This window comes from Pteropus medius, unplaced genomic scaffold (assembly GCF_902729225.1).
Source record: "Pteropus medius unplaced genomic scaffold, Ma_sr-lr_union100, whole genome shotgun sequence".
NCBI classification, from domain to species: domain Eukaryota; kingdom Metazoa; phylum Chordata; class Mammalia; order Chiroptera; family Pteropodidae; genus Pteropus; species Pteropus medius.
The window spans coordinates 24095208-24108585 of NW_024340849.1; the positions used below are offsets into that span (position 1 = coordinate 24095208).

Consider the following 13378-nt stretch of genomic DNA (forward strand, 5'->3'; position numbering starts at 1 on the left):
CTGTTCAAATAAGAGAACTGGTGAACGGTTCATAAGAATTATTTTTTTTAGAAAATGGTTATATCTATTATAGTAAATGACTAATGGAGAAAATAAGAAGAAATTATAATTAGACATAGATAGCAAGGAACCTATAGAGAAATGGAAAATTGTTTTGCGCCCACCCCACCCCAAAAATAACCAAAGCAGTAACAGCTTCCTGTGCTCACCCCAGGGCTACCGTAATCGGCCGCACTTGGTAAGCAGTAATTAAAGAAGCTCCTACCTCACCTGTTTCTATACACCTTAGCTAAGTTTATATCGAAATTATTTGTTCGCTAATCTGTTTTCCCCATGCTAAACTGTTCATGACCCATTAAGAGACTTACAATCAAGGATCTCATTTATTATTTTTGTTACAGTCCTGAAACCTACGCTCATCCCTAGCATACAGGAGTGCTCAGTGTGGCCATTGTGCAATTTTTTTTTTGGAAATCCACAGAGTTCACCAAATTCTCAAGTGGAGTCCATGATCCCAAAGATGAGAAACTAGTTTTAGAATAAGGAATTTGATAACTGTAGTACTCACTAGGAAAGCATAGTCCCCTAATCTCTTAAGGTCCAAGGGAACCTTAAGCTATCATTTATGCTATCATTAAATTTTCCAGGATTTGTTGAAAAGTCCAAGATCAACTTCTGATAAGGATTTCACTTCCGTCAACTAAATATGTATTTTCTATCCAACTAAGCTAAGAACTTCACTGTTGTTTTATTCTGATTCTGGAGTTCCCATTTCTACTTTGTTAGACAAACACCATTCTACTCTTCAAAAGGTAAAGAGATAAGGAACTTACATTACAGGTACAGATAAACTTTTCTTGGTTTTAATTATTTAAATGATGCTTTGTTTTGTTACCAATGCAATTCCTAAAGATACTCAGCACTTGAGCAGATAACCAGTCTGACCAATCTTTCATTCAAAACTGCCACCCTTAGTAAACCACGCTATCCTGGTATCAGATGATATCAGTCATCACACATGGTTTATTTAATGGACTCTGTGCTTTTAATAGGAAACCCAGCCCTACTTTTCATTTCATTACAGGCATCACTGGAATTCCAATGTCAGCTATGCATTGCTCCTTACAAATGAGCGTATTTCTATCCTTCTTATAAGAAACCTCAAAGAACAGGATTACTGCTTAATTATAAGATATAAAAGATTCAGTATCTAACAATTAAACCATTATTATGTTTTGTAAGATCAAGAGTCATGTATTTTGAAAAAAGGCTATTAATGTTTTAAGAAAATTTATCCTCTTACATACCAAAGGGAATGGCTCTTTTAAGGGTAATATCTATAGATGAAACTTAAGGGTTTTAAAAACATACTTCATGAAATTTTAAAAAAAAATTGTTTTGAAATTCAGGAAGTGTGGTCTTTTTCAAATTTATTACCTTAAACAGGAAAGAGGTCAAGTGTACATAAAATAAATTGAATGTTGACTGTAATTATCTCCTTATGTCTCTGACTTGTAATAGAAAGGGAATAAAAAAGAGTTAATTAATTTTCCCTGTTATTTGCATAAGTGGCATGAACTTATTTCTAAATTTGTAGTTCAAGGCATTTGTAGTTCTTGGATTAAAGAGAATAGATCTGGCTGAAATAATTTTTAATTTCCAGTTTGTCTATCTAATAATTAAATGTGGCCAATCTCAAAATTGTTAAGTATTCCATTTTTCATAATTCTGCTCACTCCCTTTATATTTCTCTTCTTTCCCCTAAAATTCAACCCTATTTTTTTGAAAATCCCACAAAATTCCCAAATTCAAAAATTCTTCCTGCCACTCTACTCCAGAGTAAGTTTTCTACTCTCTTCAACCTGACATGTTACAATTTTTCTACAAAATGTTTTTATTTCTTATGTGAATATTATCTCTTTCCTGTTGCCCTACTATGAAACCTGGAAACAAAGAAGGTGGCAAACTACTATTTATTGCTACAATGGAATCTATATTTTTGGAATTAAAAATTCTCCCTATATCTACACTCCTCAACACTTACTAGTTAATCCCTTATCATATACTTGGTTAGAGGTATTTCTCACTTATAGTTAAAAGCATAGTAAAGAAATATTTTTCAAAAATAATTTTTGCTATAGAATGATAAGACATACATAAGTACAGATTGGTATAGACATTCCAATTATCGCTTAATGTTTCATATAATTTATTATCATTTCACATTCAACTGTTAAGATGGCTAACTAATGAAAAAGGACAAACTATGTCTACTTAGACACTATACTTGATTATATAGCCTATTTCTATTCAAGAAAAACAAATTTCTTAATGTTATATATTTTCATTTTTTCTATGGTCATCAATGTCAATGAAGTCTTTTTTTCACCTGAAATACTCTTTTCTTCTAGAGAACTGTTTACTGTCTAATAGACTTCAATTACTAAAACATTTTGGTTTCAAAATGTTTAGCAATTCTAAAACATTTTGGTTTCAAAACCTTTTAAAAATGTTAATTAACTAAAAAGAGTAAGTCAATACCATTTTAACATATCTTGTTTTTTTATGAATAACTTTTCTAAAAAAATAATTTAGAGAGAAGAATAGCCTTGTCTTATATTTTACTAATTTCTTTAATGTCTGGCTTAACAGGAGACAACTGGACTCTCCTATTTGCTTCCTTTTTCAATCTATTATGATGATATTTTGATTGAAGTAAAAGAGATCCAGTCCCTAAATAGATAAGGATTTTAAAAAGAGAGAAGAATTTTAATAACCTTTTCAGATAGATATGGATACTTCCTTTGCAACTAAAACAAATTTTCAGGTCCTACCATACCTACTGAATCAGAAATTCTGAGCCTGAAGCTCAACAATCTGTATTTTGACAGGTGATTTTGACACAAGCTAAAACAAGCTTCTGATCTACGTAATGACTAATACAACCCTTAACTTCACTTAGGTTACTGCGGAAGGGACAGTGGTGAGATTAATCACTTAAAGGAATTAAAACTGATATTCAAGACTAATGGTTTCAGTTTCCCTGTGTTGTATACAACCTCATTATCTTAAAATTTAACACATTTTTTTGTTTGAGGGGTCACTATGAAAATGTATTAACTTTTTAATAATCTGGTTTATGGTTATGCCAATTTATAGTTGAACTTTGAATAAAGTACATTAAAATTTAACCTCTCCCAAAATTATTCATTGCAAAGCAAAACAAACACAGTGTCTACCCAGCATTAAGGAACACATCACCCAATAAGAAAACTCACATAAAAATTTAATATTCAAATCTATAGTTTTATTCCAATGACTGAATTAGGCTTTGCTATATGAAAGATGATCCAAAAGGAGGTAGAGTGAATTCCCTCCACATTCTAACTGCAAATTAATCTAACAAGCCTACATATTAACTGCAAACGCATTGCTTATTTCAGCTTGTGGGGCTTTTACTAATATGTGTGTTTTTCTCCATTTGTATCACATACACACCCAACATCTTCTTCATGATCCAGCCTGAGTAATTTCCTCAACGAAATAATTTCTAGCTCCATAGGCACACAGAGCATAGCACTTTATTATTTTTACTACTTATGAGAAGAAACAATGTTCTTCTAAAATAAACTTTAAAAAAAAAGGCACTTACAGCAACCATTAAATTTTCCTTATTATAAGGTTTCAGTAAACACAAGGAGACTGACTCCTTGATACTGAATATCTAAGAATCTTTCAAAATATCATTTTTTAAATAATGTCTGAAAAGAAAACTATTCACATGAAAACAAGTCCTTCTCATTATTTAAACATCTTAAGTCATGATCAATAGACTAAAGAAGTTATTTATGGATAAAAAGGAAAGGTCTCATGTGCCTTGTTCTCTTTTACATTATCAATTGAGAAAAACCAAACTGGTAAATAACAGTATGTCCATAATCTATAATAATAAAAGTTTAGGCAGGAAACATATTTTCCTATAAACTCTAATAATGGATAAAAATTACATTAAAAAACCTAGTTCATTTACTCATTCTAAAAGTACTTACTGGGTGATTACTATTACATAAAATTTTTATATTTCTTTCTCTCATTTCCCAGAGAATAAACATGCACATTAAGAAAATAAGTCTGCAGGTTGAGACTTTGTAATATATTTAGCCTACCAAACTTAATAACTTAAATACAAATAGCTGAAGATTCACTATTTGAACAATTAACTAAATTCTTTCCATGTAAGATTTTGAACATCATAAACAACTGTTATTCCTTGAGAAAAAAATAAAATATACTATATTTTTAAGGTGTCAAGGTTTACCTTAAAACACAAAACAGATAACATTTAATCAATGATCAAACTGACCACTTCTTTTATAAATTATAAATGTTCCTGGACCGCTAAAATAAAGAGCCACTCAAAAGAGAATTTAGAAGGCAGTAACTTTAAAAAGTTTGAACTTTTGGGTGGGGGAAAGGAATTTTTGAAATAAATTATTTTTTAATCTATAAAATTATGATTCCAAGGATGTGGTTCCATAGTATAGTGGTTAGCACATCTGCTTTACACACAGAAGGTCCTGGGTTCATGCCGCAGTGGAGCCACGGTACATGGTCTACGGCCATGCCACCCTGAACAAGCCCAATGTCTGATCTTGGAAACTAAGCAGGGTCGGGCCTGGTTAGTTCTTGGATGGGAGACCACCTAGGAAGACCAGGTGCTGTCGGCATAAATAATAATAAATAAGTAAATAAATAAATAAAATTATAATTCCAAATATCAGCTATATAAGTTAAAAATGTAAGGCCTTCTTATTTCCTGATGGTAAAACAAACAAAACCATAATAGCTACTAGCCCTTAAGAATTGTTTACTATGTGCTCAGCACCACAGAAAATTCTATTATGTATCTAATCCTCCTCTCATAACACCACAAGAGAGGTTCTTTTATTATTTACACACTCAGAAAAAGAAACTGAGTCATAGATATAGTAGATAAATTACTTAAAGTCATGCAGTGGTGGAGCGGCATTTTAAACTCAAAGGATTTGACTTGGGAGCCTGACATATTAACTTATATATGAGACTGCTCCTAAGAATTAAAAAAGAAAGTGAAGCAATTTCACATAAAATTCAAGAATGATAAAGATCAAGCTAGGAAATATATTAAAACTTTTTCCTAATTAAGGTAACAATAACTATTTGTCTTTACTTTGAGATTTCTGACAGAAGGCCCAAAGGGTACTCTGAAGTGCCAAAATAGACAAAAAAGCCACCTTTCCTCTCACTATAGAAATGAGAAACTCCAGATTAAAAGGGCCATCCTTAGAACCTACAACTAACTTTCCAGATACTACAGACACTTACTCCTTAGTTTTCATGTGTGAACATTTTTTAGGTTACATATTAATTTTATATGTTAATTCTATTGTAAAGTCTGTATGCCATAAACAATAAACAAGTTTTTCAGTTATGCTGGTCCTTTATTTCACCCTCGAAGTCTCAAAAATAAAAACAAAAATAAACCTTTCTCCAAAGATTTGGGATAAACCCAAATCATGTTTCTTTTAAGTACTGCTACAAATGATACTCTGAAGAAACTTAAAGCTTCCTCAAAGGACACCAACTTTGAAAAAAAAATCATTTTTTTATCACATATCACAGCTTAAATTTTATAATTTCTTGCTCAAATAATGCTATATTAATGCAGCAATAAATGAAACATCATTTACTCTAAATTTGCGTCAAGAAAACAATGTTTTAATTGACCACATGACAAAACACTGACAAAGGAACTTAGTTTTACATTTATGATGGAAACACAGCGCCCTCTGCTGTACAAGCTGACGAAACTTCAGCCAAGCTTAAAGTATCCAAAACTTTTAATGAAATATGGGCACAATTTCTTGGTAATCTGTAACTGAGACTCGTATTTTACATTTTTACACATTATCATTGTATATATTTTGAAATCCTCTATATGTGAAGTATTTTCCTCCACACACTCCTACTAAATTTCTCAGTCTGACCCTTTTCTATCTCATCTATATTTGCAAGGTGGAACAATGTATTGGGGGTAAGTCCCCAAAGGACCCCAGTGAAATGAAATCCGGGGCCTCCTTTCTCTTTGTTCCACCTCTCATTCCAGAGAACTGGACACAGATGAATCCGTGGAACTCTGATTACAATTCCAAACCACTTTCATCCAAAGCTGAGTCATAAGCTTTGAATCTGCTCAAATTGGGAAATGAACAGAAGACAAAAGGTATTGTAGTTTGAAGAATAGGAAAAATGTTACTTTTCATTTTTAAAAAAATGTTCCATTAACACTGAGAGACTATATAGTTACATAAGAGAGCCTAAAGTTCTAAACTTTTTATATGTCTGTATTGAAGGTATAACTAACCCAAAATATACAATGAAAGATGCATCATGATATTCAAGCACTGAAATGTATTTCCTGCAATGAACCACATTAAAAATTCACTGAGAACATATAATAGTTGCCTAAACTATACAAAATCTATTTACAACACATATGTGATTGATATAACTTGAAAGAGCCTTGAAATACATGGACTGTTGGTAAAAGATGACTAAAGACACAAAATATTTTTAAATAAATCATTATAAGTTTTCAAAAGTTGAAAATGCATTATACTTCCATTTACCTTGACATAATTAAATCTTCCTTATATAATCTGATTTCATTCAAATTAAACCTGAACATTGAAAATAATTATCCTAGTGAGTAGGACTTAAAATGCTAGCTATATGATATAGTTATGATGAAACTTTAAGAAAAAAATAACTCAAAGAAATGCTGTTTTAAAAGAAGAGAATATGTCTCTTATCTAGCACATTTTAAGGTGTTTTGTTTTTAAAGGCAACTTTGGAGCACCCTCTAGTGGAAAACTGGTAACAAGAAACTTAAAGCTTCTATTTCTGTAATTTTATAATTAAATTTCCATAAAAGAAGTTAACTGTGACCTGGGCCAAAAAAATATATTAGGTAGACTACTCTTTCCAAATCTTACTCCTAAAATATCCCCATCAACACACACACGCACAGAACAGCTCTCAAAGTCCAACAGAAAAAGGTCTATTATTTATCAATTTCCAAAAGAAAATGCAAGTAAGATCTGTGAATATAGCATCATAGGATCTATATGTTAAAGATCCTACTGTGGCCATAACAGTATTAAATCATAAAAACAAATGGAATAACTTTGATAGCTCGATTGATACATGCGGTTTAAAAATTCAACCAAAAAGAGATCTGAGAAAAAACACAGAAAAATTTATTTAAAATTAATTCTCTCCAAACACATTATAATGTTTTATAAATATCCTTTTGCTAAACTAGCAAATTAGGTAAGAATCTCCAGGACAATCAGATTATATTCCTCTGGTCATGGTTATTAAAGGGACTGCCTGGCCTTGACATAGATGTGGTTTCCATATGGAAATTCTACTACATATAATTTTTCAGATTAGTAATTTAAAATTAAATGGATGAAATTCCAGATTATGTGAGTTAACAGAATTATTCTATTAATAATTAGACTACATATTATGTATTCGTTAAATTCTTAATATCACATTTTGGAGGAATACTAACAAAACAAAATGTCCTTACCTGGGATACCATTTTAAAAAATAATTTAAAATCTGTTTTCTAAGGAAGGATAAAAAAAACTTGAATTATTTAGCCAATGGAAGAAAAGGCTACATAAAGGAGCAGATATACTGATTCATTCATTAATTCGACATTGATCTAATGAACACTTTGGCTAGGTGGTGGCAAGGTCCTGCTCTCATGGATCCTGAATCCTACACAAGAAAAGATACTGATAGGAGATCAATGAGCTCCATGAGAGTCAGAATTTCTTTCTGTTCTATTCACTCTGGTATCCCTAGCACCTGACACATAGTAGGTGCTAAATAAGTATTTATTGAATTATATACAAAAGATAACTTCAGATAGTGATAAGTAGTATAAAGAATAATAGAGTGTCATGGGGAAGGGTGGGGTGGCAAGTATATGTTATTTTAGATCAGAGAATTAGAAGAGGCTTCTCTAGGAAATGCCATTAGAACTTAGACTCAATAACCAAAGTCAGACTTGCAAAGATCTAAAAGAAGAGATCTCCAGGAAGAGGAAACAAGGGCACTGGCCTAAGGCAAGAGTGGTTTGACATTTAAACAGACTGGTCAGTGTGGGCAAGCCACCGCCTCCATAGTGAAGAGTCAGATTTCATTCAAATACTTTGGGCCAAAGATATTGGTGGTTTCAAATGGGGTCAAAGCAGTGGAAATGAAGAGAGAATGTAACTTCTTGATCTGTTTTAGAGGTGAGGAATAGACATGATTAGGTGATAAGTTCAATATGTGAGAGGAGGCCAAGAGTAGTTTTAAAAATGATTCTTTAGTTTGGTGCTTAAACAAGTGGGTAGATAAGGCTATTTACTGAGGTGGAAAAATGAAATGATGAGCAGGTTTTAGGCAGGTAGTGGAGGAAGGAAAAAACTTTTAGAACTAGCCATATAATTAGGAGTTCAAGTAAGCAGCTGCATATTGCAGTTTGAAGCTAGTAAAAAATGGATTGAGGTGGGAGCTATATGTTTAGCACTTGTTTTCACAGATGATGCTTAAAGTCATGGGGCCAAAGAATTATCAAGAAGAAGGGGGAGGATAATGATTATTCTATGGAAAAGCAAAGAATTAAAGAGAGAGGTTAAAGTGAGTTAACTTTGATACGAGTTAATGAGAGACAACATTCTAACATTCTAACTAGAGCTGTACAGTAAGAGACTGGACTGCTTGCATACATTATGGACTTGCCACCAAAGTAGGGCTAGATGACCATTTGGAGGATTACTACTAAAGTGATTCTTACAAGGGAGAGGAGTTTCCCCTAGATATTCTTCAAAGGTACCATTTAAAGGGATTTTTAAGACTCTGTGATTTATTTTGTTATTAAATAGATTCCAAGGTAAAAAAAACACCAGCATATAAGATGTATATCTACTAGTGGCCATTATGTATTACCTGTTTTTGTCAGCAAAAGGTTATCCAGGTGCCGGTCTCCAACTCCAAGTATATATGTAATCACACAATATCCAGCTATAATAACAATTAAAAAAAAATTGAGAAAAACACAAGCAAACTAAGTTATTCATAGCACTGAATATAAAAGCAGTTTGTGTTACTTTAATTTCAATTTGCTTACTAGTTTTTGATTTCTTACTTGAATTCTGAAATTAATTCTATAATATTCTTTGACTCTATGAAGAGTTTATCACCTAAAACTCAAGAAATTATTTGTAACAAAAAAATATTGTGTAGAAATTTGTTAAATGATAAAAGTCATTTGTATTAAAGTTAAATCAGGTTTCAGGAACCTTAATCATAACGAGTCTACCACTTCTCGTTTCAAACTGAACTCATGTTAAAGATGACAGTGAAAAAGAAGTGTCTACAGAAATACACAAAATGAAGCCAACCATCCCCCAACTGTGTTGTCTATAAGATAACAAAGTAAATACCTTTAGAGAAACAAATACTGAAGTGCCAGCAGGTAGAAAAACAAATGAATTCACTTGAGTGAAAAAGACATTTATGAAGTTCACACCATAATCTTCTAAAGTTAAGAAATATTACATGACCTGGGCTAGGGGTAGAGTCGTTGGCTCTAGCTTTATTGTCTTTTATCTTTCTCTTTTAAAAAGTCTGGAAACTTGGCATGTATTCAAAATGCTAAAACAAAATGTGAAGCTTATTTTTTTCTTCGCTACTTCTCCCATTAGTAACCTGACAACAAAAAACTGGCAAACACACATGATTATACTAATATTTACAAAAACATGTTTATTTTAGCTAATATGCAGAAAAAAGACTGGGCCACCTGTTAATGACCAAATTAATCCTGTCAAAATTCAATAAATATTAAAGTTCACTTGAATCAGGCTCTGAAGGCCTTTCCAGAAGTCCAGAAGTGATTTAAACAATGATATAACCATTGGACTAATCTTTAATTATTAAGTAATAATGATTACAGTTACAAATTATTGAAGGCTAGGCTCTTAGCAAGGTGCATTACTTTTGTCATCTCTAACCCCTTTAAATATAACCATCCTCCAAATGGAAAACCTCAGGCTCTAGGAGTTAATGGGATTGTCCAAGGTCAGCAGGTGGGATCTGAATTTAAATTTGACTCTGAAGTCCTTGCTCATGCTGTTTTTGCACTGTGTAACTACTTATGCCCAAAGTGACTATTTTGATAGGTGTAACACTCAACAAGCTGTTTAAGCTAAAGTATATTTGTTTAGAATAAATAACCATATTCTAATTATAGATAACACTATCATTCAAAAAAATGCTTCTAATCATATTACTTACTCTACTAACAATTTTTACTTAACTATAACAAATCAGTTACAGTTCACTGTAAACATTATCAGTGATTCTCAAAATATAGTCTGTAGTATGAAAGGGACTAATAATTTGCCTACACAATATCCTCTCTATGCTTCTTCCTTAAAACAAAACCAAACTGGGATTTATGGAGAAAGACTGTGCCTAGATAAAGACTACAATGCCCAGTTCACTTGCCTGTATCCATAACACATTGGTCTTGTAATTAATAAGTGAGCAGGGTTTTCAATTTTTCGTCAATATTTATAGGTTATGTATGTATACATATATTTCAAATACTAATAGTAAAAATTCCTTTATTAAATAGATTTATGATGTAAAAAGGTCTATAGTAACTATATGAATTGAAAGTCAAGTAAAAAAAAATACAAGATAACTTTTTTGGGGCATGCAAAATATCTCATTTAATATGGTACTAAGAACTAGATGTGCTGAGTTAAAGATGGCCACATATTTTTTAATACTCTTATTATTCAATATGGGAACTATATCCCTTTCCCTTCGGTCCGGGCAAAGCCTAGGTCTGCTTTAACCAACAGAATCTGACAGAAATGACAAAGTACCAGCTTGCCAGTCCTCGCCGTCAGAAACCAAGTTTCCATCTCTTGTCTCCTATAATACTTCCTCTTGAAACCCAGCAGCTATGAGAAGCCCAAGCCTCAGAGAGGCCATGCATACACAGGTGATAGAATTGACAAGCCTAGCTGAAAAACAATATAAACTGCCTGTCATATGAGTGATCTATCACATACTTGAGTCTTTATATGATATGTAATTTCTTTCAGATTATAAAAAACAAAGACTTGAGATCTGAGAAAAATGGGAAAGAAAAAAAAAGGGGGGAAGGAAGAAATGAAAGCAGGAAGGGAGGGAGGGAGAGGAGAGAAAAATAGAGTGAGAAGCAAGGGGGAAGAGTAAGAGAAGGGAAACAAATTCTCTCGAATGTTTCCATTTTTTTTAGTCTGTAAATACACTACATGTGATCATTTCTAGGGGAAAGTTACATGTAACATGTTATATTTCTCCAGTGAACATGAGAATTAAAAACATAAAGGATTCCAATAAATATACATACATTTTATTTCAGTGTTTGTAAATTTCCAAAGAATATATTTTATTTATACTTCTCAGCCAAAAATATATCATCAAATGTAAATTTGGGAATAAATTTTGGGGTTCAAAATAATCTGGAATACCACTTCACAGGAGCACTGTGAAAAATTTTTAAATGCCATGTACAACAAAGCAATTTATGAAATGATATAAAAGTTTAAATATAGTTGTTATATGTCTAGAAAACCCTCTGCTTGCTCCCATCTTTGATTGCTCAAGTACAAGTAAAAATATGGACATAAACAGAAATAAACATTTATATAAAACAGGAGTAGCACATGCCATGTAGCATTCAGGGCTTAATTCCAATGTCAATTCATTTATTAACTCTCTCTTAAACAGTCTACTTATTTAAAAAATCTTAAAAATAAAAAAAATAATTCTCAAGACTATAAACTTCATGAGGACAAGCATAAAAGGTTAAAATATCAGAATTAATCTCTATAGAATGCTGCTACTCACTTCTTTCCAGGAAAAGACAATAAGTACTAATCTAAAATACTATGAGGGACCTTCACAACAAAACACTGTTGTCTTAGCTCTTGAGATTTATTTAAAGCATAAATATTGCTGACTGAGACTTCTCCTGCAGTCTAATTAATTGCAGTTACTCAAACACAGGGAAAACCTAGGGGAAAATTAACAGCTTCTAGGAAGAGATAACTTTTAATTATAATAGTTAAGTGACTGCAAAGATACATATATTTAAGACTAAACAGAATTTATACAACATTACTATTATATCAAAGCATTAATGACTTGTTTTATCAACATTTTATATATTTTCATCTTCTTGTAGAGCATTTAAGTTTATTATAATTTAAATGCTTATGGCCCCCCAACATCCACATGCTGGAATCCTAATGCCCAATGTGATGGTTCTAGAAGGTGAGACTTTTGGGAGGTGATTAGGTAATGAGCCCCTTTCTCCACCATATGAAGATATGAAAAGAAGTCTTTGACCCAAAGAAGACCCTCAACTGACCATGCTGGTACCTTGATCTCAGACTTCTAGCCTTCAAAACTGTGAGAAATACATTTCTGTTATTTATAAGCCATCCGTCTCTGGCATTTTGTTATAGCATATAGCAGCCCAAAGGGACTAAGACAAAAATCTTACCATGTTCTAAATGTGTATGAACATGGCACATATCAGAATATCCTGTTTTCCTTTATTCAAACATGTCAATGCAAACTAATAGTTTGAAAAACTTACCACAGCTTTTAACATAAGTGTCCATAACCTCAGCACTGATCCCATATGGCCCATTCTCACTCGGTGCATATTTTCTAAAAAAGTTCTGAAACGATATTATTTATGTATTTACAAATTCAATACAATCCTTTAATACAATGGGCATTTTGAAATTGTAAATAATGACCCTAAGTGTCTGAGCTAAAATTTGGTCAGTAATTATAAAATGTAGATATTAGAAAGCATATTCCTCAAGAATTGGTCTATTATTATGCCTGCTAAGACAAACATATAAACATCCACATATAAATATATATACACACATACTGCTACTTCTATATCATAGGGAAAACATAAAATAAAATAAATTTACTGCTATATCTCTATTCTTAATATATCACTTTGTTTCATCTTTTTTCTGAAAGTGAACAGGAGTTTTTTTTGTGTATTTTTTTTTTTAGTTACAGTTGGCTCTCCCTATCTTCGGGTTCTACAACAGTGGATTCAACCAACTGCAGACTGAAAATATTTAAGGAAAAAATGTTCCATTGTTGCTAATGTGTACTATGTAGTTAAGGCTAATATGGTTCCATGTGTACTGAACATGTATAGATTTTTTTTTCCTTGTCCTTAGTC

The 13378-nt window shown here is 32.0% G+C and overlaps 1 protein-coding gene and 1 pseudogene across 5 annotated transcripts in view; one reads left to right on the forward strand and one right to left on the reverse strand.

Annotated features, from left to right (window-relative positions):
* The window catches only part of PIK3C3 (phosphatidylinositol 3-kinase catalytic subunit type 3), a 123186-nt gene that overhangs the window by 25359 nt on the left and 84449 nt on the right, over positions 1-13378 (reverse strand). For 4 of the 5 annotated variants that reach the window (XM_039842657.1, XM_039842682.1, XM_039842667.1 and 1 more), the window contains 2 exons: positions 12764-12848; positions 9049-9123 (listed from right to left, as the gene is read on the reverse strand). In XM_039842657.1, the coding sequence (XP_039698591.1) occupies positions 9049-9123; positions 12764-12848 (160 nt within the window). Of the gene's footprint in view, positions 1-5735; positions 6229-9048; positions 9124-12763; positions 12849-13378 lie in introns of those variants that run through there. The other variant, XM_039842693.1, reaches the window with a different exon arrangement.
* On the forward strand, positions 4612-4727 carry LOC120590601 (uncharacterized; annotated as a pseudogene).